This window comes from Sturnira hondurensis, unplaced genomic scaffold, assembly GCF_014824575.4.
Source record: "Sturnira hondurensis isolate 20B ecotype Veracruz unplaced genomic scaffold, ASM1482457v3 Scaffold0014384, whole genome shotgun sequence".
In the NCBI taxonomy this organism is placed as follows: domain Eukaryota; kingdom Metazoa; phylum Chordata; class Mammalia; order Chiroptera; family Phyllostomidae; genus Sturnira; species Sturnira hondurensis.
The window spans coordinates 19,790,230-19,813,450 of record NW_028087015.1 but is presented as its reverse complement, the minus strand read 5'-3'; the positions used below and the strand labels follow the sequence as shown (position 1 = coordinate 19,813,450).

The following is a 23,221-nucleotide window of genomic DNA, read 5'->3' as shown; positions in this document are numbered from 1 at the left end:
TCTCTGTCACACTTTTCTACAGTAAAGCCTATGGAAATGCCTTCTGAAGAGTCATTCTTTGCTTGAGAAGAACATTTGGGTTTCAAAACGTTTTTCTTTAAAGGAATGTCGTAGTCGTAGTAATCTCGAAGGTGGTGTCTTGCCACAAAATGCAATCCAAACTCATCTTTCAATCCTGTTTGCTTTGTTCACAGGGAACACGGGTCTGGCTGAGAGAAAACGGCCAGCACTTTCCGAGTACTGTTAACTCCTGCGCCGAGGGCGTGGTCGTCTTCCGGACAGACTATGGGCAGGTGAGCACGGTCCCGTTGGCTTTGGGACGTCTGGGATCCCCTTCCTTAGAGGGTCTTACACGAGGGTGTGTGTGCTCACTCCCCCGCTCCCCAAACCTTAAACATTTTTTCTAAGTGGCAAAAGGAATGTGTAGCGCTCGCCCGGACTGTGCGAGCGAAGCAGTGAGCCCCAAATGGAGCCCAGAAAGCGCCCCTCCCAGCGCGGGACAGGGGGGCACTCCACTTGGCCGGCCTCCTTCCCGGGGATCTTGTCCGAGAATCGCAAGCATGGAATGCAAGCGGCTTGAGGAAAAGTCCAAATGTATTGATAGTTGCTAAGTGGCTTCATTACCACTTGCCCTTAAAATTCTAAAACCTGCGTAGGGTATTGGAAAGACTGGCTTGCCGGTGAGGCTGTAGTGCGGTGGTGGCCTCATCCCTGTGGGAGTCAGGCTGACCAAACCCTCCACCTGAGCTTCCTTGTCCACCCTCTTGAGCAACCGGAGAAGTTCCTTCTGTCTGTGGGAATTCCGCTGCTCCTGGTTCTCCATTTTTTTAATGTAAAACGAATGAAAGCCATATCACTGGAAACAGAAACGTCATGTTAATGCAGAAGCTGGCTCATTGATGGTACAGTTGACCCTTGAACAATATGGGTTTGAAATGCATGGATCCACTTACACATGGATTTTTCCCCCCATAAATATTTTAAATGAATTTTCTTATGATTTAATAACATTTTTCTCTAGCTTACTTTATTGAAAGAACACAGTATATAATGCATATAAACATACAAAATATGTATTAATAACTTATGTATGCTATTGGTAAGACTTCTGGTCAACAGTAGGCTGTTAGGAAAGTTTGGGGGGAGTCAAAAGTCAAATGCAGATTTGACCATACAGGGGGTTGGTGCCCCTAACACGTTGTTCAAGGGGCAACTATATTTGGCTGATTGTGAAAGGAGCCCAGTTTCTCCATTTTGTTAAGGAAACCGAGTTTAATATTACAAATGGTTCTCTCTCCTTCAGAAGCATGTATTGAAATTTAAAGCCTAAAGAAATAAGAGGATGTTATATAACAGTGTTTAAAAACTGATGGTTTCTGACTCTCATTTGTGAGTTGTGCAGAGAACAGAAGCTGCAGGGTCAGTGTTGTGTAGTTTGAGGCAGACAGGCTACTGGGTTCTCATAACCTCGTAGCCCGGATGGTCCCCTTGGTGGGTGCCTTTTTCATTCCTTGGCTTAATGAGGAGTGATTCACCAGGCTATTTTGCAATTCCTCAGTTTCTTTTTCATTCCAGTCTTGAATGGCTCTTTAGTATTTATCTGGTGGTAAAGATACAGCAGTGTTTTGAAAGTACAGATTGGGGGCCGGGCATTGGGGAGGAGGTGGCAAAGAGCTCATGGGTCTGACAGCCTCCCAGTTGTGGGCTCTGCACTGATGCCCATCAGGTTCTCAGGTGGCGCTGCCATAAGACCTATGAACGAAGGTCTGGCTAATTGACTTCTGCTGAGCTTAAGGATCAGGCCCTGCACTAATGTTTTCAGTTCCCATGCAGACAGAGCTGGTCAGCATTTTTTGGTCTGGCCTTGACTCTTCCTGTGTTCCCTTCTCACTGTCCCCACGAGTTCAGTCCCTTTCAGTCCCTGTGCATACTTCTCCAGATGATATAAAAAAGGAAACAAGACTTAGTGTACTTGACTTGACATAACTATTCCTACAAGTATTGTAGAATAGATTTGTAATGGAATTTCAATTCCATTTTGTGGATGTTGCTGACTTATCTTTTAACCCCAAAGGTTTTTTTTTAAACTTTTTTCCTTTTTTGAAAAAAAATTGTGGTTAAAAAACCTCCATAACATTAAATTTATCATGTTAACCACTTTAGGTGTGCAGTTCAGTCGTGCTGAGGAGAGTCACATTGTTCTGCCACAGAGCTCTCAAACTGCGTCATCTCATGATACTGGAACTCGTACCCCTCAAACACTCGTTCCCCACTTCTGCTCCCCCAGGCCTTGTTAACCCCCTTTCTACCTGCTGTCTCTGTGACTTGGACTATTTCACATACTTCGTATGAGTGGAATCACTAGTATTTGCCATTTTTTGTGACTGGCTTATTTTGCTTAATAGTCTAACTTCTAAGATACTTTCTGTTTCGATCTATACTTTGCTTGGCAGGGGTTTCTAATATGGCACCTTCAGCAGCATTTTGGTGCCTCGCCTGTGACAGTTTGTGCCAGCAGTCTATGCCAAGTGGAGACACTGCCAGCCCTGGTCAGTGGGCAGCTCTCAGCGAGGCCGGGGCAGTGGAATGGGATGGTCAAGGCAGCGGGTCTGTTCACTCTTGACAGTACTTATGGACTGTGGGTTTGGAAATAATACACCCAGAATAATGTGTACTTAAACATGAAAACAAATCTCTACCGGGACTTCTAATCTTCAACTGCTCTTCAAGTACTTGGTCTTTGTTGTCTGCCCAATCACTTCCAGGTCTAACAAGTGTAATTCTCTGGGTGATTTGTGCAGGAATTGCAAGGCTGCAGGGGTGTCCAACCTGTGGCCCTACACAAAACTGTAAATACTTAAAACATTATGAGAGTTTTTTGGTATTGTTATGTTTGTGCATTTAATGTGTGGCCCAAGACAACTCTTCTTCTTCCGGTGTGGCCCAGAGACACCAAAAGGTTGGGCACCCTGAGAAAAGAGGTGAAATTGAAAGAATCTGGCTCAGACTAGGATCAAACATTAGCAGTGGCCAAATGACTCTAGTTTCTTTCTCCCCTGACCTCATTTTCCTCCTATGTCCCAACTTCACTGTGGTGGAGCACAGGGTCGAGGTCACCGAAGATCAGGAAAAATTCATTATCTGGTCCTGGTGCCCAGGACAGGAACGCCTGCCTTTTAACTGCCCCAGAATAAATTCTTGAAGCAATCAGGGTCAGAGATGCAGAGCCTGGCCTGTCCTAGTCAAGCCCGTGTATGGTAACTTTTCAAGGCATGGGCTACCTTCAGCCCAATCTGGTATGTTATTAAAGCATGTTCAAAATCCATGTTTCTGGGGTTAGAGAGGAATGGGGATTTGTTGTTTAATGGGTACAGAATTTCAGTTTCAGATGAGAAAGTTGTGGAGATGGATGGTGGTGACGGTTGCAGAACAATGTGAAAGGACTTAATGCCAGTGAGTGGAGCCCTTAAAAATGGGCCCTGGGCCAGGTCCCCAGTAGGGGGCGTGCGAGAGGCAACCACACTGATGTTTCTCTCTTTCCCCTCTCTCTAAAAATAAATAAGTAAAATCTTTTAAAAAATGGGTAAGATGGTGAATTGTACATTTGTATGTATATTTTACCACACACACGCACACAAAAGATACTAGTGTTCGAGCTCAGATAGTCACTGGTAAAACCTGTCAAATGGGCATTTTTCTGTATCTTTAGAAACAGCTTTGGTGAAATTTTTATGTTGCCAAAATATACCTTTCTCCAAAACACTTTGGTTTAGAGGTCTCAAACCTTACTGCCCGCAAATCACATGGGCGTCTTGTTCAGATGCCAGTTCTGATAGGCAAGTCTGGGGTTTGGCCTGGGGTCGTGCCTTTCTCACAGGCCCCCCAGTGATGTCGATGCGGCTGCTGCTGGTTCTGGGGCCCCGTTTGAGTCATGAGGATTTAGAAGACACTCTCAAAAGTCCCCTTAGGGTCATGGGTGCCTACAGTGAAGGTGGGGGAAATGCTCTCACACCTCCCACATACGTCCCCAGGACTGTCCTTGCAGGGAACAAGGGTGAAGACGAGGAGGAGGGCTTTACAGAAAGCTGGGAACTATTTCTTTGGCCTTTCTTTTCTTGGAGTCCTTCTTTCCAACAACCATTCTACCTTGAGCTTGGCCAGGGTGGTGCTGACTGCAGTGTAATAATCCTCAGGTGGATTAAGAAGCGGTTTTAAAAACCCTGTTTCGCCCTGGTGGGTGAGGCTCAGTTGGAGCATCGTCCTGTGCACCCAAAGGTGTGGGTTTGATTCCCGGTCAGGTCACATACCTGGGTTTCAGGTTGCGTTCTTGCTCGGTCAGGGTGCGCTCGGGAGGTAGCTGATTGATGTTTCTCTCTCAAACTAACAAATATGAAAAGTAAATAAGTAAAATCCTATTTAGTGTGAAGACCAAGCAGAGCCTCGTGTAACTAAAATCCTAGACTGGGACCTCAGAGATCTGGGAGATCATGGTATGGTGTTTTTTGGTGACAGCACAAAAGGGTGTTTTCTTTTTTTTTTTTTATGGTACTCATTAAACACTTTTTATTTTCTTGTTTAATTCCCGCAATAATCTTCATTTTTTAATTTTAGTTGTTCAGGTACAGTTTTCTGCCTTTTACTCCCATCCCAGCCCACCTCCCCAACCCTCCCCACCTCCCTCCCCTTTCCACCTCCCCCTGTTTTTGTCAGGGTGTGTTTTCTTATTTCATTCAATCTCTGAGAATTTTGCACATTTACTCAAGCTGTTCTTTTTTTTGGTCGGGGAGATAGTTTTAAAGTTCATTTAAAATTCCATTCTACGTGAAAATTCTGATTCCTATAGGTTGGTCCTAGAAATATGGAGGACTGGAATAGTCCTCTTGGACTCATAATTTACATAATTTACATTACACTCACAGGAAAGTATTTGCAGACAGAAAAAGAAATGTGCAAGTGACAGGCTAACACACTTGATTGAGAAATCTGCATAGTTGTGGCCTCAGGAGGGCGCTGAGTACGGGCAGGCCAGCACGTGCCCCGGAATGGGGAAATCACTTCCTTACATCTTAGATAACAAGCTTTGGGCAGAGACTTAGAAGGTCCGCATTAAAAGGCACCATGGTTCTGCAGGGGGCAGATATGGCGAAACGATCAACTCTTGTCCAGTGCCATCTTCCAATCTGACCCTTTCTTACCCGAGAATGTCTTCTGGAACATTCACGAGGCGCACGATTGATCACTCTAGCACCTTTAGGTACATTGCAGACCTGAGTAATAAGTTCTAAATTAGATTTCTCACTTGAAGAGTGAACTATTATCTTTTCTGAAAAGAGACAAATTTGATTGCTCTGAAATAGCTTAGAGAGGTATCAGTTTACCTAATGTATTGTAAAGGGTAGTTATTTAACTTAGCCCATAAACTTAAGACGATTACTGCACGCAGTGATTTTTGGTGGGTTTTCTTTGTGCACCGTCTCTGTATGAGGTCTTCTGAAATATTTCACTGGCAGGAGATTTAGTCACCCTAATCAGCGAGTGGATGCCCTGCTCCATGCCCTTTTCTTTTTTGTTTGCAAGAAGCATAGTCAGACTTTGTTTTCCAAGTTATTCTTCTCATTCTATTAATCCACAGAAAGGCTATTAGATTGCCTGGCACTTTGAAGTCATCCTCTAAGAAAGACTTCCTCAGGCCACATGGGAAACACAGTCCTAATTAATTATAATCACATCTCCCATTGAAAGCTGGCTCTGACCTTTTCAATTTGACCTTCTGGTTTTGACTTGTTGGAATTAATATAAGATGGACCCAATTTTGTGAAACTTGATAATGGGTTAGTATAGTGATTTTTCATCACTTTTTTTGTTGTTGTTATTGTTCATTTGCACACACTTTCTGCCCTGGCCAGTTGCTTTTCTTTTGCCTCCCCTCCTCCTATCCCTGCTCCTCTTTGCCCCCATTGGTTCCTTTTTGTGTCCCGTGAATGTTGTGCGGATGTGGGCAGCCTTTTGACCTCTCCACACCCTCCCTCTCCACACCCTCCCTCTCCACACACCATGTGTGTCCACTCTGCTTCCTGGAGAAATCTCCCCCCTGGCCTGCTGAGTGCTGGGGACCGCCCAGCACGTCTGTCTGTCTGTCTGTCTGTCTCCCACTGTAGAGCTCCACCTAACACCGGGGACCACAAATTGTCAGGAATTGGACGACTCAAACTCCGTGATTTCAACCATAGCCAGGAACAAGTCAGATCTGACTGCTGAAGGGAAGTGGTGGATCCTCGGTATCCTAGCCAAGTGAAACATTGCATCTGGAAGGAAGCTGACTGCGCAAACTGGCCCCACGGGCTCAGCAGTGCCCGTGCTTTTCAGCAGCCAGGGGGCTGCATTCCAGGCTTCTCAGGCAGAGTCAGCTGTTGGCAGAGGCAGCTGCCTGGGGGAAGCTGTCTCTCCCACCCCCTCCTCGTGGGATGTGAGCAGCAATTGGCCTTGCCCTCAGGTGAGGGGGCCAACAGGAGGGAGCCATCTGGGGCCCCCTGGGCAGTTTACAGCCCAGGAAGGAGTCTCCAGGCTATGAATGGTGGTGGAGGGGAGACACCTAAAGGCATGAAGATGGAGAAGGAGGAGTATGGAGGTGAAGAAGTAGTGCCCTTGGGATTCTTGGACTTTCAGGGCTAAATTCCAAACTCTGGGACAACAGGACAGATCCTTTCTAGTCAACTATCCTGGACATAATTCTCTTGCTTGTTTTTTTCCCTCAATTTTATTCTGTATTGGTTTTGGGTGTGCCGCTCAGTGGTTAGACAATCATACTTTACATACATATCTGCTCGATATTTCCAGCGCCCCAGCTGGCACCCAGCACAGTTATTACAATACTATTGACTGTAGTTCCCGTGCTTTCGATACTTCCCTGTGGCTGTTCTCTTAACTACCAACTTGTACTTCCCACTCCTTAATCCCCAACCTCTTGCTTTCACCCAGTCCCCCTTTGCTTTTTCTTTTTTCTACGTGTATTTTTATCCCTTTCTCAAACTTTTAAATTTCCTTTTCTCTTTGTGAAGGAAAACATTTTCATACTAATGCACGCATTTGGGAGAAAGCTTACCCATTTTTTCTGAAAAGGAAAGAAATCTGAATTATGTTTCTTGGCTCCCGTGGTCTCTCAAGCTGCAGGTGTCCCATATATTGCAGTTGCTGCTTCCAACCAAATTACTCAGCAGGGCCTGGTTGAACCGAATGAAATTGCCATCTCTGTAGGATGAGAGCGTTGAATGTTGGCAATGTCACGTGGTTCCGCCAAAGAACATGTCAGTAGTCCTTATTTAATTTTGTGTTTTAGCTTATCCATATGTTTATGTTTAAAGATAGAATGTTTGTGATGATGTAAAAGTTAACAAAGTAATGTTTTTGCAGACGAGGGGTAAAGTGTGTCCCTAAAACAGTATACAGCCCGGTTTTTGGAGTACCCTTTAATTCTGTTGTTGTGTCTGTTTGTTTAACACCTGTGACGCTGCGTTCCCTTCGTGGTTTTCCGTTCTGACGGCTGTCTGAGATATTGGCCATGATGGTCTCCGGGGCTGGTGTCCCAGTGGGAACTGAAAGATGAATGAATGCGTAACGTATTTTTTTGACCTGGAGTTTGGGTTTTCCGCTGTTGTCATGGTTGTGTGTTTGTGTTTATTTATTGTGGTAGATGTAAATTACACAAAATCGACTATTTTAACCATTTTACATATCTAGTTCAGTGGCATTAATTACATTTGCTATGTGTATAATCATCACCATTATCCATTTTCAAGACTTTTTCATCACCCTAAGCTCTACACGGGAAACTCTATACCTTTTTAGTACTAACTCCCTATATGGTTTATTTTAGGCTACTTTTCTCTCAGATGCCTTTTCTTGTGCTGATTTTAGAAATAAAAGCACATTAGAAATTCTGGTGTGTTGTTTTTCTTGAGGAATAGATAGTATCCAAAAAAAGTGCTTTAGACCTAGCTCCAGATTCCGAGCAGGGAGAATCAGATGGAGACCCCGACAGCTGACCACCAGCACTGAGCATTTGGCGCCGGCTGTGTGACGTGCACGTGGGGCGGAAGGTCCTGCCCCTACTGCAGAGAACCTTTCCCAAGCGGAATGTGGCTGGCCAGTCATTCAGAAATTAAGGGGAAAGAGGGCATGATGGTGACAAATGGCAGTTTTTAACAATCAGATGCACTTGGCTCTTTTTGGTTGAAACTTCAGTATGGTCCATCTGTTACTCTTGGAATTCAGTTCAATCAAAACAGTGCGTCTGTATTAGCAGGACGACATCGAGCTGGCAGACTTCTGCATTCTCTCTTCTCTTCCCAAAGTCTGCTATTTCATCCTGGAAATGCCTGTCCCTAGATGGACAGGAGACTGCAGGGCATGGGGTCTCTTAGAATCAGAAGTCTGTGCTCCAGAGACTGAGGGCCACAGCCAGGGCTTCCAGTCTTGCTTCGAAGGCCAAGTGGAATTCAGTAAAATTTCGTCTGACTTACTTGGTTTTGTGTGGAAAAAAAAATGTTTTTGTGCTCTGAAAGCCATGCGATTGACTCTCCAGGCCTCTTCCAAGAATTTGATTTGGCATTGTATGGCTCAAAGATAGGAATTCAAGTGTATCCATTAATTTTCACTCTGGGACCATAGTCTGATTGTTTATTAGCATACTTAACTCCAGAAAAAACATATGGGTTTTTGCAAATGAAAGCGCTGTGTGGGATGCTCACTTATCGAAACGTGGGAAGAGGTTGTCGCTCAGGTAGCCTGGGAGCTTGTCTTTCCCCCCTTTGGGAACCTAGTTCCTGCAGAGATGTGCCTGGCTCCTCTCACCCTCACTCAGAGACAGACACCCCATAGAGACCTCCTCAGAGAGGCCTTCTTGAGCTCTCCATCCCAGAAAGCTGCCACCTTGACCTTCTATCTTTTGTGCTTGCTTGGTTTCCTTCCCTGTCCTCACCGAGCTCTCTGAGAGTGGGGGCCTTCTCACTGTTGCGTCCTTAGCACCCAGGACCCAAGCCTGGCTGGGAGGGGCCCTCGGTAAGTATGAACCCAGACTGGTAATTAGAATGCTGTGTGCTCTGCTGAGGCTGTCACAGAAGAGCTGAATAAAGGAATGACAAGTCTGAAAGGACCACAAGTGACAAGAAAAAGCCGCATGTCATGAGGGTCATGGTGGGAGTTTCACTGTGCTGTTCCTATCCTGGGAGTAACCATATAAACCATGCTCAGACCGTAGGACCAGAGTGAAATAAAGGACACCAAAGATAATGAGAGTGTTCTCAAAGGAATTATTTCACTTGATAAACTTCAAAAATATATGAATTGCATTTTCATTGTTTTGAAGGGAAGTGGGTGGATATTGAGTTTGGTTCAGGCTGTTTTCCCAAAGTTTGGCATTTTGAAACTTGAGATTGTTATTCCGGGTACTTCAACATCTACACTGAAGCAGGAAGCAATTTACAGTGACAAACCTTTAGGCAATGTTGGTGTTCTGAGGACTGTGGGCCTGTCTTGTGTTGTGGACCGTAGCTTACGAGGGTGCACTCCATTTGTGTCCTGCTACCTGCCGTCTTCTCAGCTCCTCTGAAAAATGCATTGGCAAGACCTCAAAGAGGCCTACCCCTGGTGTCTGGGGTTCGTCTCTCTGTTTTTGCAATTGTGTCCAGCTTACGTGGATTAGAAACCCAGTGTATTTCTGACCTTTTTGTCTAGGTGTGGCTTTTGCCTTCCAGACCAGTGCAGCCCCCTTGGCTGAACAGTGGGGCCCCTCCCTGCCTGGGCCCTTGCACTGGGTGGGTGGTTGAATGGGGAGGGGATTGGATCAGTATTAGCAGTATTTGCTGGCTCCAGCGAGGCTGGAGCTGAACACGTACATATTAAATGTTTTTGCAGGAGAGAGCAAATAGCCTCTGTCATGGTTCACAACCTCCTATGGCTTCCTGTTCTCCTTTGGGCCAACTTGTTGACTTCCTTCGTTGTGGATACCTCTTGACTTTGGCCTCTTCTTTCTGAATCTGTGGAGCAAGCCTCTTCCCAATTGTTTGGCTCAGTTCATTTCTTTGGACTCAAGGTTCCCTCTGACCTACCTATACCTCTTATCTTTAATTGACTCCTGGATTCCAGGCTTTGCTTCCGGAGAGTTTAGCCGACTTGTGCCTGTGTAAGCCAGTGGTGTACTCAGCCCCTTCCTCCAACCGGTGAGAATCCTGGTCTCGCAACGCTAGGATCCAGGCATGAAGAGAAAAATTGATATTTTGTGCCATTGGACCCCACTTGCTTTTCGTTTGCAGTTAGTAATTGTTCATACCTGAAGGTAAGCAGGAAACTATCTTGCGTTTGTGGTACCCATAAGCACTGTGGTTAAATCAAAACTTGAAATTTTTTTGACGCTTAACTACTGTGCCTTTATTATAAGTATCATTTTGTGAAAAATGTATGTGAAGACCTTGTTTGGAAACAACAAAAATTTAGAAATTATCCGTGGGAACCTGACAAGGCACCACTTAATTCTGGCTGGGATTTCAGTAGCAAGAGCAGAGACGATTTGTTAACACAAATTCAGGCAGCTGTCAGTTTGTGACTGATTTGCGTTCCCTTTCACGAATTTGTTTACGGCCACTTGTCCCAAAGACTCAGTGGTGTAGGTGGGAATGATGTACCCAGCCCATCGACAGACCCCGACGCGGGTGCCTGCAGTGTGAGATTGGCAGAGGCCCCTTTTGCCTGATTCCAGCTTTAAACATGTGCTCAGAGTTCCAGCCTCGGGAACCACCATGGGGGGACTAGGGCGTTGCATTTTCCCCGTGATTGCCTCCTTGAGAGGTGAATGCTGGTGAAGAAGGGGAGCACCCCCCACTTCTAAGTGATGCCTTTCCCATCAGAGTTGGCATTCAGGATGGGTCAAGGGAAGAGGATGACATTTGCGGGGTGGCACCTCCCTACCTGGCAATAGGCTGGTGCATCACATCTGTTCGTCCTTGTTAATCCTCGCCCATGCCCTGTGTACGAGGAAGGCAGGATTGGCCGTGTTTCAATGATAATGGACACGGAGCTTTGGTGGAACGAAGTGTACGAGCATCCACACTTGTTCAGGGACGAGTGCTGGAGCCAAGTCATCTTTCCACTTTGTCACCTCCCTTTTAAGGAGGATATGAAGTAGGACAAGGTAAGACTGGTGATGGAGGTTGACCACGTCACTTCTCAGCCCTGTTCCTCCCCAGAGGTGTTCTTTTCTTTTCTCTCTGTAGGCCCCAGGGACTTGGTGTCCTTATCTCCCTTCTTAGCATGGCATTTGTGCTTTCTCTGGAAGTTACTCCATGAGACTGATGGGTTTTCACGGCACCTTCTCACCTTCCTCTTCCCTTGTGGTGGCTTTTTTCCCTTCGTTTCATTCCTCTAGGGAAATACAAAGGTCAGCATGAGTCACATTTTTTAAAGTGTTTCAACATCTTGTGATCACAGCCTTGCTTTGCTGCTTCTGATGGTGTCGTTGTCAACCTGGCCACACACTACACGTCACTGGCAAGTGTCTACCAGGAGCCTTGGCCCTGCCCCAAAACAACGAAATCTGAATCTCAGCTGGGACTCAGGCCAGAGTGTGTTTTTTAAAAGCTTCCTGGGTGCCCTTTAGGGAGCAGCCAAGCTCAGAACCATTTCATAGACAGAATGAGCCTCATAGCGAAATATTACCTTAGAAGTGGTTGGAAAAGCACAACTTTCATATACTGGACTTAGGAAGCACTAATGTCGCCTGTGGTTTCTGGGCCTTGGTTTTCCCCGTGCAGCCCCTTCTCCGGGCGCCTTTTCCTACCTGGTTGTGTGAAGTGTCTCCTGGGTGCACACTTTTTGTGACCACAGCTCCCTCTGTCCATCTTTCTCTCCAGGGAGTTGTACCTGCTTCTCATCTTCCCAACTCCACCTCTGATCCTACTCACCCTCTCACATCTGGGTTTAAATGTCCCAAACCGTAGCACATGTTTCTCGATGTGGGACCATCTCAGAGGCCCTTGTGGGACGTGTAGGCTCCTGAGCCCACCCCAGATCTGCCGGCATGCACTGCTCAGTGAACTTGGGCCTGGGATCTGCTGTTTAACGAAGTTCCCAGGAGACACTATTCACATTGAAATTGGAACACCGTGGACACAGTGAGCATTTTGACCCAAGATAAATTGGGACTCTTCCTCCTTCCTCTTTTCACCCCTTTCGCTTGCTCTTTATGTCGAACTGGGCTGCTCCCTGCCCGGTAAGGCCAAGGGCTCTGGGGAGGGGGCTGACCTCCCTGGTGTTTGACATCTCCAGTCCTCTGGCGACATACCTCACCTGCCCTCTGAAAGACCCCATGTGGGCTGGATGAGGTGCAGGGTAAAGAAGGTGTGGGACCCTTCCAAGTGGCTCCCCAACGCTGGGGAGAACAGGGAGGGGGCTTATGCCCAGTGGGTGCCTATTGGTAACTTCCGCTTGAGGAGCTATGCGGCTTAGACCTGCCTTGGAAGCGTGAACTTCTGGCTTCTATTTCACACTCTCTGATTGTACTGTCATTCTAAAAGTGACAAACATCCAAGGAAATCATGCTAAATGGTTACTTCTGAGGAACGTGGACTGGGAAGAGAATGCAAGTGAACTCTCCAAGGTCAAGGAAATCTTCAGCATTTTGTTTCTGTACGGCTCATCAAGCTGTATATTTTGCCGTATGCAAATTAAATCTCTCTCTTTTTTAAAAAGTAACATCCAGCTGTTTTGAAGGCAGCTGCTTATATCGAGGTATATGTATCAGGAAAGTGCCTGTGATGACGCCAGTGTTTAACTCAGACAGTGGCGGCCCTGGCTCGCGCCCGCTGCCTGGGTTTATCCTGACTGGGACCTCAGAGCGGTTTTACATTTTTAAATGTTTGGGGGAAAATGGAAAGAGTAATATTTTGTGACACAGGAAAATGATAAGAAATTCAGGTTTAATGAGGTTGTGTTGGCACCCAGCCACGCCCACTTGTCTAAGACTGTGCTCCAGCTCCCGCGGCACCAGGTCGAGCAGCCTAGACTAGGGTTTGCCGTCTGGCCCTCTGCAGACAAAGTTTGCCCAGTTACTTCTGACACACGGTTTAGGGCTGCGGGGGCCTTTTGGGTTCCAGTGCTGGCTGCACACTGGAGTCACTTGAAGAGTTGCCACTTGAGAATCCCGGGCCTCCACCTCGTGTCCGTGGTACAGCCTCTCTGGAGATGCGCCCAGCTATCTGTATTTGTGACCAGCCTTCAGGACTCTGTGCTGTGACCGCCCCCCCCCCCCCCACACACACACACAAAAACAGATCCATTAGTGAAGCCCTGTTGTAGAGTTTTTCCTGTGAGGGCAAGGCACTCGCCGCGGCCCAGGGTGGCTATGAATGTGACCCACACAAAATCACAAATTTACTTAAAACCTTTTCTTTTGCTCATCAGTTTTTGTTAGTGTTTGTGTATTTAATGTGTGGCCCAAGACAACTCCTCTTCTTCCAGTGTAGCCCAGAGATGCCCAAAGGTTGGACACCCCTGCTAGAGGATAAAGCTCGTCAGTGGAGAAACCAGTGCTTCCTGCTACTGGTAGGGCAGTGGCCCCCAGACTGGAGTGGGCGTCATCATCCCCCGGAGGCCTGGCCCCAGAGTGTTTGCTTCAGCAAATCTCAGCTGGGGCCTGATGTTTGGCCACACTTTGAGGACCGGTTTATGGGGTGGGGTAGGCTGTGTGTGCACGTTTACAATAAAAATCCGTGTTCTAAATAAACGCATCTGATACACAGTGTTCTCCTAAAGCGTATCCTTTGGGTACACAGATGGCCACTCACACGGTCCAAGGTGTTTTTGACGGCTACAGCTGTAGGCAAATCATTCGCGAACCGTGTCCTGTCAGAAACAGGACATGGTCTAGCGATCCAAGTTCTAAACACTGACACCTGTCACTGGTTTAGTCTGGAACCCAGTCTTTTTGGGGGGGTTAACGAAAGTGAGAATAGCCTGTGGGTTCTCTGTTCATTACATCTCCACACATCTCCGAGGAAGGATTTCAGCAAATGAACTGACTGTGCTGGGCACCTTCAGAAGTTGCCATTGGATGTTGACATCTCCTGTTCATGGTTAGTAGTGAAGAGCAGTTAAATCGCCAAGCCACTGTTTGCCGCACCCTTTTCTAACGAGGTACCAAACCTAGAGGAGGAAGGAGAGGTTTTGTATATTCAGAAGCTGCTTTTAGGATCCCCAAGCTTTTGATAGTTACCCTGAGGTTAATGTGCTGTTTTATGCAGTTGTCTGTGTCACCCTGCCATGGAGAACCATTGTGGTGGTGACTGGAGAGGGGGCCAGGACTCCAGTTAGCGAGGGGGATGCGTAGGGTGCAGGAATGTAGAGGCGCTCGGGGTCCTGCAGGCGCAGAAGTTGTGGTTACGTGAGCTGCGTCCAGAATTGGCTTCCCCTTACATTGTGCACCTGGGCACCTGCCTCGCCTGGTCCTGATCAGAACCTGGGAGTGTAAGCAAGACTCCCTAAGACAAGAGACCCGTCTGTCTATTCAGACATCCCTCTTCCCTTCTCTTTGCTCGGATGATATGTGGTACCTTAAAAATACTCTGAGAAAGGATTCATTTTGAACAGTCTTTTCCTTGGTATTCGTGTTCAAGGGTGTGTGTCAATACGTTTCAGTGACTTGTTTAAGCCTAAATTATTGCAGCATGCAGTGCAGTGTGTAATATGATGGTATTGATTATTCACATGAATTTTTGAGGGAAAAATTGTCCCCAAAGGGTTTCCTTGATGAAGGCTTTCTAGCAGGCTTGTGCAATCTCCTCCAACACTGTAACATCACATTCGCAAGTTCAGCACATGGACCGTATTAGAAATTCGAAAGCTGGCCGTGGCTTCATTTCAGAGGTTCGAGTCAGTCTTCAGCTGCTCTTTGGTGTTCCAAATGGTTCTTGTATTGATTTTGAATTAATCACCAGTATTTCTAAGTCTTTCAGTGAGGGTAACCAAGTAGCTAACAACCCTTGAGAATTCAGCAAGTATTTTTGTCTTCTGGAATGATCTTCTGTTCTGAAATGTATCCATCTTCCTGCCGGGTTGGAGTTCACAGTGGCGTGCTCCAAGCATCTGCTTTCGCCCTCGCTCGGGGAGCTAGTGGCAGATGTTCCCTGGGTGGTGCGCAGACCTGCTCGCTCCCGTGACAATGGGCTGGAGCATATGCTGTCCCCGCTTTCAGGAAGCTTGTGTAACAAAGGCCTCAAAAGAGATCAGGCTGCCGGGGAATGTTGCCAGCAGGCCTTCGTACGGGGGCAGATCCTGTCCCATTGACCTGATTTCCTTCCCGGAGGGGTGATAAAGATTTCATCTTCAGCATTTTTCCCCTGATTAAAAAAAAGTTCAGTATTACAATTTAAACATCTTTTTCATTTAACAAATGTATTCTCCTTCACCCGCCCAGCCCTTCAGCAACGGACTTAACTTGCCGTAGAGGATAGTAATACATGGGCTCCGGAGGCGTCACTATGGACAGGACGTCAGACATCCAGACCCCCACTCAAATTTTGCAGATTCCCTGTTTGCAACATTCTCTGCACTGGTGTAATGGGGTGAATGTCATAGAGAAAAGAATCCACTGGTGTAGCTCAGTGGATTGAGTACGGGCCCGCGAACCACACGATTGCGGTTCGATTCCCAGTCAGGGCACATGCCTGGGTTGCAGGCCAGTTCCCAGCAGGGGACTCACATGAGGCAACCATACATTGATGTTTCTCTCCTTCTCTCCTTTCCTTCCCTTCCACTCTAAAGACAAATAAATAAAATCTTAAAAAAAAAAAAGGAATTCCTGCCTTTTGAGTTAGGCTCAGAAGTATCCATTGTTGGCTCATTGTTGTCTTTGATGGGGATTTTATAATAGTCTGAAGGTGTTACTTTTGGCTAAAAGAGCAGAAGAGGTTGTGGCCATGTTTTAGCATACAGGATGTGATTAGTCAGTTTTCTTAAGTTTGGGCTTTGGTCTGAAATGAAAGGGCACGTTTTCTCTTTTAACAACTGTATTGTGATATAATTCACACCCCATACAATTTACTCATTTTACGTATACAACTCAATGGCTTTTATTATATTCAGATTTTATAACCATCAGCACAATTAATTTTGAGACATTTTCATTACCGCCCAAAAGAAACCTTGTGCCCCTTAGCCATCTGACCACACCTCACCACCCACCCCCACCCCCAGCCCTAGGCAACTGTTTTCTGCCATCACAGATCAGCTTGTTCTAGACATTTCATGTAAATGAAATCAAACAGTATGCAATCTTGCAGGACTGGCTTCCTGCACTTAGCAATGTCTTTAAAGTTCATCCACGTTCTAGTATGTATCAGTATGTCGTTCCTCTTCGTTGCCAAATAATATTCCATTGTATAGCTATGCCACATTTTATTTAAAAGGATTGACCTTTTAAATCTAACTAGAAGAGAAAAATGCAAAAGAATGGCTAGCCATACACAGCCATTTTTATAATGTTTATAATGGGCCACACAATGTTTCTAAAAGTGAGGGTGATAGTTTGATGTGTAGATAGGCAATCAGGATAGTTAAGAGCAATGGGATGATTCTTATCTGCATTTAAACAACAGCCTAGACTTTCTCTCAGGCAGTAGTTCTAGTTATGGCCTCACATATGAAAATGAGCTCAGAGGGTTTTTTGGGTTTTTTTTTTTTTGTTTGTTTTGTTTTTTTTTTAAATAGTTCTGGGAAGATTGAGAGATCAAAGGTTAGAGACTGGGTTCCCAAGAAGCAGGCCCGGAAGTGGGTTGTTTAGCCAGCGGAAGCTGGGAAGGGAGTTAAGCAGATGGGACACTTACCTAGTGCAGACCAGCTACTCTTTCCCGCTTAGAAGAGTGGGCTTCAGCCCGGACGGGATGACCTGCCCTGTGCTCCCCGCCATCCTGCCGCTGAGGTCCACCAGGACAGGTCTGAAAACAGCAGACAGGCTGGTTTACTTAGCTGTTGAGAGTGAGTAGTTGGCCTCTGTTCTGTCTGAAAGAATGGCAGTGCTATAGGTTTTAGACCTGAGGATTGTCAGGGGTCATTTTCTTCCTGCCTCTTTTGTCCAGGCAGGTGAGAGAGCGTCATAAATGTGTCCTTGTCCAGGTGAGACTGTGTGTGATCATCCTGACCTCAGAGGGACAGATGGTCCTCCCTGTGGGTGGCCTGGACATTCGACAACGCTGGGGGAGTGGAGCAGTTTTTAGAGAAGGTGGAGCTTAAAGAAATGAGGTAGAATAACGAAGGTTTTTTATCATATATTTTTCAGATTGTCTAAGTGGTGTGTTGAGCCATTTCATTTCCATCTACTTCTACCCTCACTGGTCCCCATAGATCCCCAGGGGTACAGCTTACTGTTGTCATTCCTCAGCAACTCCGTTGCTCCCTGGCAAGGGCTTTTAAGGAATTCCTGGAAGAAATTCCCAGGAGTTTTACATGGGTCATTGTAGTTCTGGCCTTTTTTTAAAAGTATCTATTAAACAGGGAACTTGGGGGAGGGAAAGACGTAGGGGATCGTGTAGGTTTGTTGAGTTATTTTACGTGTGTGTGGACTGGGCTCGGATCTCTTTGGTTGAGGTTGCCTTGGGGGTAAAGAGCGTTTCTCAGGGTGGATTGGGCCTTGCTGGGCTCTGCGGGCCATCTCCTGCCAGAGGGTCGTGAGGGTCAGCCAGGCCAGGCCGGGAGAGTAACAACACACAAACTGAAAGGCATGCTACTGGTGAGAGAATCACAACAAAGAATCACAAAACTGTTAACAAAATTCAAATCATGTCTGAGAAAACCAGAGGCAAAAGAGTGAGTTCATTTTTTTGGTACCTGCTGTCCAAGAAACCCTTGGGAATGAATGCATTCAGGATAACTCTGAAAATAAGACCCTAACTGATGGAGGAGTTAATTTACATATGCATGAAGAGGAGGGCTGTTTCTGTGCACACCCACAATTAGGCCATTGTACAGAGTCATTCATGGATAGTAACAAATAAATGTCTTCTCTGACTCAGAGTCTGTACTTTTTATTACTTTGTGTCCTTTTTTAACCTATACCCTTTTCTGTGTTGCCCTCTTTTTTCTCCTTTAAGGCTTTATTTATTTATTTTTAGTGGGGAAGGGAGAGAGAGGAGAGAAACATCAATGTGTGCTTGCCTCTTGTGTGCCCCGTATCAGGGAGCTGGCCCGCACTCAGGCATGTGCCCTGACTTGAGAACCGAACTGGCCACCTTTCCCGGTGGAGTGGTGTTCAACCAACTGAGCCACATCAGCTAGGGCTCTTATCTATATTTCTATTCTAATCCATCCTAAGCAGTGGTTAGCAAATTGATTCTGATTTCTGCAACTAAATTAACGAGGAATATCATGTTTGTGTATTTACTGATACTTGTCGTTTTTTCTAAGAGTGTATTCTTTATTTTGATCTTCCCAGAGGACCCAATTTGGCAAACACAAGCCATTGCGATCACCATTGAGCAATCTTCACCTCAGAAGGTTGCTACCTCACACTGTCCCCCAAGTGAAGTGGTGTGTGAGGCGTGTCACAGAAACCTGGTGTGTATGCAGTCCTTCACTGCTCACAAGGTCCTTGCATTGGTGGGTCATCCTCGTAACAACCATGTGGCCCAAATGGCCAATTTAAAAAATGTCATTGATAAAGATCTCTTTATTACCACTTCCTCTCCATTGGACTGTCAGTACCATGGCCTGATTTTGCTGTGTGTAAAGCAAAGCCAGAAGCTGGGGAGAGTCCTAAGGCCATCTCGCTAGAGAGGAGGGAAAAAAAAAACCCAACCAAAAAACCAAACACCTGGGCATAATAGCCCCTTTTTCATTCACTCCCTGAAACTTCAGCTTCAGAAAGGTGCACTGGACCTTGGGGTAGAGATGAAGTCTTGATTTCTGTCTACTTTGTAGTTAAAAGCCATTTTACATGTGGGGAAACCCCCAGAGTGAATTATTTTCTCCTGCCCTATCTCCCGCCAACTTTTTAGAGAGCAGTCACTCTCAGGCGTGAGAGTTGCCGTTAGCTCTCGCTTACCTACCCATGGCCTCACCCTCCTCTCTTTCTCCCTGCGGATGTCCATTCCGCTCACTAATGGCGCTTTAGGCTCTTTAAGTGAGAATTTTTTATTGTGCTTTCTAAAAGTTCTTGAAGAAAAAATCCGCACGCAGAGTTTTGGACTGGAGTTGGACTGTCAGATTTAGTATGTCAAGCCAGTATAAACAAAAAAGCATGGAATGAATTGATGGTGCTTTTTGATAAAAACATCTTTCCTATGAGAGTGCTGGGCTGGGCCGAATGACTAATACACGGAGGGATATCAGTGAAGAGCAATTAATTTTTTTACTCACCTAAAAGCATTCCTCCTTGTCTTACAGAAATGTGGGCCCGAAAAGTGCCATTAGGACCAGATTTGCTGGATAAATAGTTTAGACGTCAGTCTGCTCAGTGACTCTGTGTTGAGATAGTCTAAGCCATCTGGGTCTTACGTGCTTTTCGTTACGCCAGCTCAAAAGACAGAGCACAATGCCTTTTGATTTTAGGTTGAAGCAGATGTGCACAGCCTGCCATCTTTATTTCTTCTGGGAGGGTTGCTGTGTATTTTAGTTACTTTGAAATGTTGGAAAGATTTCAAACCAAGTTAGGGAAGAACATAATAAATAAGTGGATTTTTTTTCATGACCAAGTTTACTAGTTCAAATATTTTGTGAACAAGTGTTCTCTGAAATCAGTGCATGTATTTAATACCCTTGAATGCTTCTCTGAATTTGTTGTTAGTGTTTTTGGGGGCGGGGTGTGGTTTTTTTTTTTTTTTTTTTGGTCCAGACATTTTACTTCTGTCTGAATTTCGCAGCTATGATTTGGTGTAAGTGCACAGGGGATGAGTGTCGCATCCTGAAATATTAACGGTGTTGTGTTAATGCCTTGTGTGATAATGCTTTCCCCTCCCAACCTCAAACTGCAAAACTCTCAAAATTTATCCTCCTGATTCAACTTTACTTTTTATCTTTGCTAATTTGTGCCTTTACAGGTGTGTACTTTATTTGATTGGCATAGTTGGACTATCATTAATAAAATTTTAGCCATAACTAACTTTTAGGTTGATCAGTTTCTCTTAAGATTATGCCTGGAAGCCGTCTTTTGGATTTATTTTTAGTTACCTGTGGAAAAGCCATTATGTTCCTTTAAGCAGGGGGTGGGTGTGGAGGGGATTAAATCTCTACTGTTGCAGATTAGGAGGGAGCAATCAGTAAATGCATATAATATGCAGATTATGGACTGAGGGTATTTTTCGATTAGCAAAATGGAAGGAGAAAAATGCTTTAAAAAGAATTCATTTGAATAAAGAATTTAAGAGCTCCTTTTCTAGTTGTTATTATTTAACCTCCCTGAATAATATTCCTATTTCCAAACATAGTAGAAAAAACTTCCATGCCCACAGGGTATGCTGATTTCCAGGGCGGAATTGAAGAGTGAGCCATGATCTCTACCTTCTTGAACTGTTTCCTAAGCAGTGTTATCAATTATGTCAACCAAAAGCAGTCACGTTGGTGATGATGCTGACGTAGACTCTGGCCACTTGAGTCTGGTGGATAGACTGGTCCTTCTGTCTGTGGCTGATAGGTATCAACTCCAGGTGTTTCAGGAGTGGCCGTCCCCAACTACTGGTGTTTCCCACCGACTTCACCAGGGCACAGCAGCCCTAAAGGATGCTGGGAGGAGCAGGTGGTTGGTGAGTTAAACCCAGTGTGGGAAAGTCTACATCATTTTTCAGGAGTGACGAGCATGTATGTCATTTTAATTTCTACACGTAAAGAAATGTGTTTCATGCTTTGTTTAAAATGCTTCCCAAACTGCAAGAGAAGCTGTTCATAAATTAGTGCTCACGAACTACCACGCATTCGCTTGGGGAAATGCTGAGCCAGACGACACGTCCTTTGTTGTGGTTGCTGTTTTCACTCGGGCTCTCAGTGTCCATGTAACTCAGATCCTACCAACACTGTCTTCTCTAGGATGTGAGTCCCATTGGGATGTTTTACTATCTTTAAATAACGTTTAGAAAATGTGTGTGCTCGTGCGTGTCTTCCTTTCTGGCCTCTGCGCTCCACGAGGGTGGACACTGTGTGTGTCTTGTCCCCCTGCATTGCCCCAGCATCTCCCAGAATATTGTCACATAGCAGACGTCCGATGAAACTGAATGGATGCAGGCACAGAGATGAACTTTATGTCCTCGACTTAGTGACAGCTGTGTTAAGGGCACGGGAAACGATTATCTTCAATGGCCTGTAGAGGTACCACCTAGAGATTGGATATGACTTTAGTGACAGGACAGAGTCCCAGCTGTGACTCTGCCACTGTCTGACTCATTTTGGACAATTACATAACATTAATCCTCTGTTTTCTCATCTGTGATGATAACACTTTCTGAATTGGCTTGAGGAAGGGGGAGGGGAGGTGCGAGGGTGCCGAGGGATGTGCATAGCTAGTGCCTGTCACGTATTGTGAAGAGTCCTCCCAAAGGCAGGCCCTGCACAACGATGGTTTTCCCCGCCATTTAGTACCAGCTGGCTAATTAGGAACCTGTTTGTCGTCGTCCCGCCTGTCTTTCTCTGCTCTTTGCTACAGGCATACCTGTATTGCAGGTTCAGTTCTAGACCTTTGTAATAAAGTGAGTATTGCAGTAAAGATTTTTGCTGGTAGAGGGTCTTGCCTTCAGTTTGTGGGGAAAAAAATGCAACATCTGTGAAATGCAGTAAAAACGAGGCATACCTGTACTTTTGACAGCGAAGAACCCAGATATTAAAGGTGTTGGAAATGAGCAATGAAATCTGTGCTTTCACGATGAACAGAATCTAAGAGAATTTTTTTCTTTGCGAAGAGACTCTCTGGAGCCTTTGTGCTTGGGTGTGGGCGGGAAGGGGGAGACAAGGGGCTTGGCAGGTCCATTCTGGAAGAGTTTGTCTCACACCCAGAACTGGCCGTCACCCTTCAGTGACTTCAGGGTGGTTTTCAGTGTTGCGAAAAGCGTGCTATGAAGGAAACTTCATCTGAACCCTGGTTAGTCTTACAACACTTAAAGGTAGTAGTGTTCTGATTGGCCCTTCAATAGCTTGTCTTTCTGCTTGGGCTCATTTTACTTTGAAAACAAAATTTAATAATACCCCCCAGGAAGATAGTTTGCCACAGATAGTTTGCCACGGTCAGTCTGCATTCGATGTTCCTCGGTGCCTGGGTGTGGAACTCATTGGTTCCCAGGTCTTGGCATTTCTCTCCAGAAATCCCAGGAGACCAGCAGAGGGTTAGTTAGTCCATCTTTTACATTGTCAGGTAAGGGCACTTAATAAGTCCTGGGCCATCATGTTAATTTTAAAGACAATTTAACACACGGAAAGTGGGAAGGACATAGCTTCCACATAAAGGACAGCCTTTTAAATTAAAGAAGTAAAAGCTTTAGGAAAAAATTTATTTCATTGTTGTTTGACTATTGATAATTAGTGGCCCCACTTAAGTGTTTGGAAGTCTCTGCTCTAGTTAATTCAACATTAGGGATCTTTTACTTACGAGCAGAAAATGCACTCCTGACCCCAATTCCTGGGTCTTGCAATTCCCGACCTTGTAATTCCTAGATCTTCTTTCAGTGAGTTTAGTTCTATAGCAGGAACTTGGAATTATTCTCTCTCTCTTTTCTTTTCTTTCTTTTTTTTTTTGGTTTAAAAATGGTTTTTGATTGTTTCCATGCAGCTAGTTATGGCTTCAGTTATACGTTCTGGTAAGATAGTTAAGAGTCCTTCAAAAAAGGAAATATATACTGGAGTTATTTTTTTCAAATAAAATATTAGTGGAGCACTGACAGATTTTACAGATGATAAGGAGGAACAGACAAAAATACCTGCCTCGTTTCATGATTGGTTTCTGTGAACCCGGGAGTGCCACAGAGCCCGGTCTTAACACCACTGACCTTGGGTGGTCTGGTCAGCATAACACTTGCTTAGTGCTGCCCTGCTTTTTGCCTGGCTTCATATTCAGGTGGACATGCTTTTAAGGGAAAATTGGTACCCAAGTTGAAAGTCAGAACTAGCCGTTGAGTGTTGATCTGGTTCTGGAATTCTGTTTACGCCAGTTTTGGGTTCCAGATGCTGCAAGACCATTCTTCATCTTCTGCTTTTCAGAAAA

General features: G+C 45.4%; 1 protein-coding gene across 3 annotated transcripts in view; it reads left to right on the top strand.

The window, feature by feature from the left end:
- MYO10 (myosin X) overlaps nucleotides 1-23,221 on the top strand; it is a 195,067-nt gene that overhangs the window by 43,963 nt on the left and 127,883 nt on the right. For all 3 annotated transcript variants that reach the window (XM_037063038.1, XM_037063037.1, XM_037063036.1), the window contains exon 2: nucleotides 195-293. Coding sequence is in view for 2 of the 3 variants with exons in the window: in XM_037063037.1 (XP_036918932.1) it covers nucleotides 195-293 (99 nt within the window). In the remaining variant the exon portion in view is untranslated. The remainder of the gene's footprint in view (nucleotides 1-194; nucleotides 294-23,221) is intronic.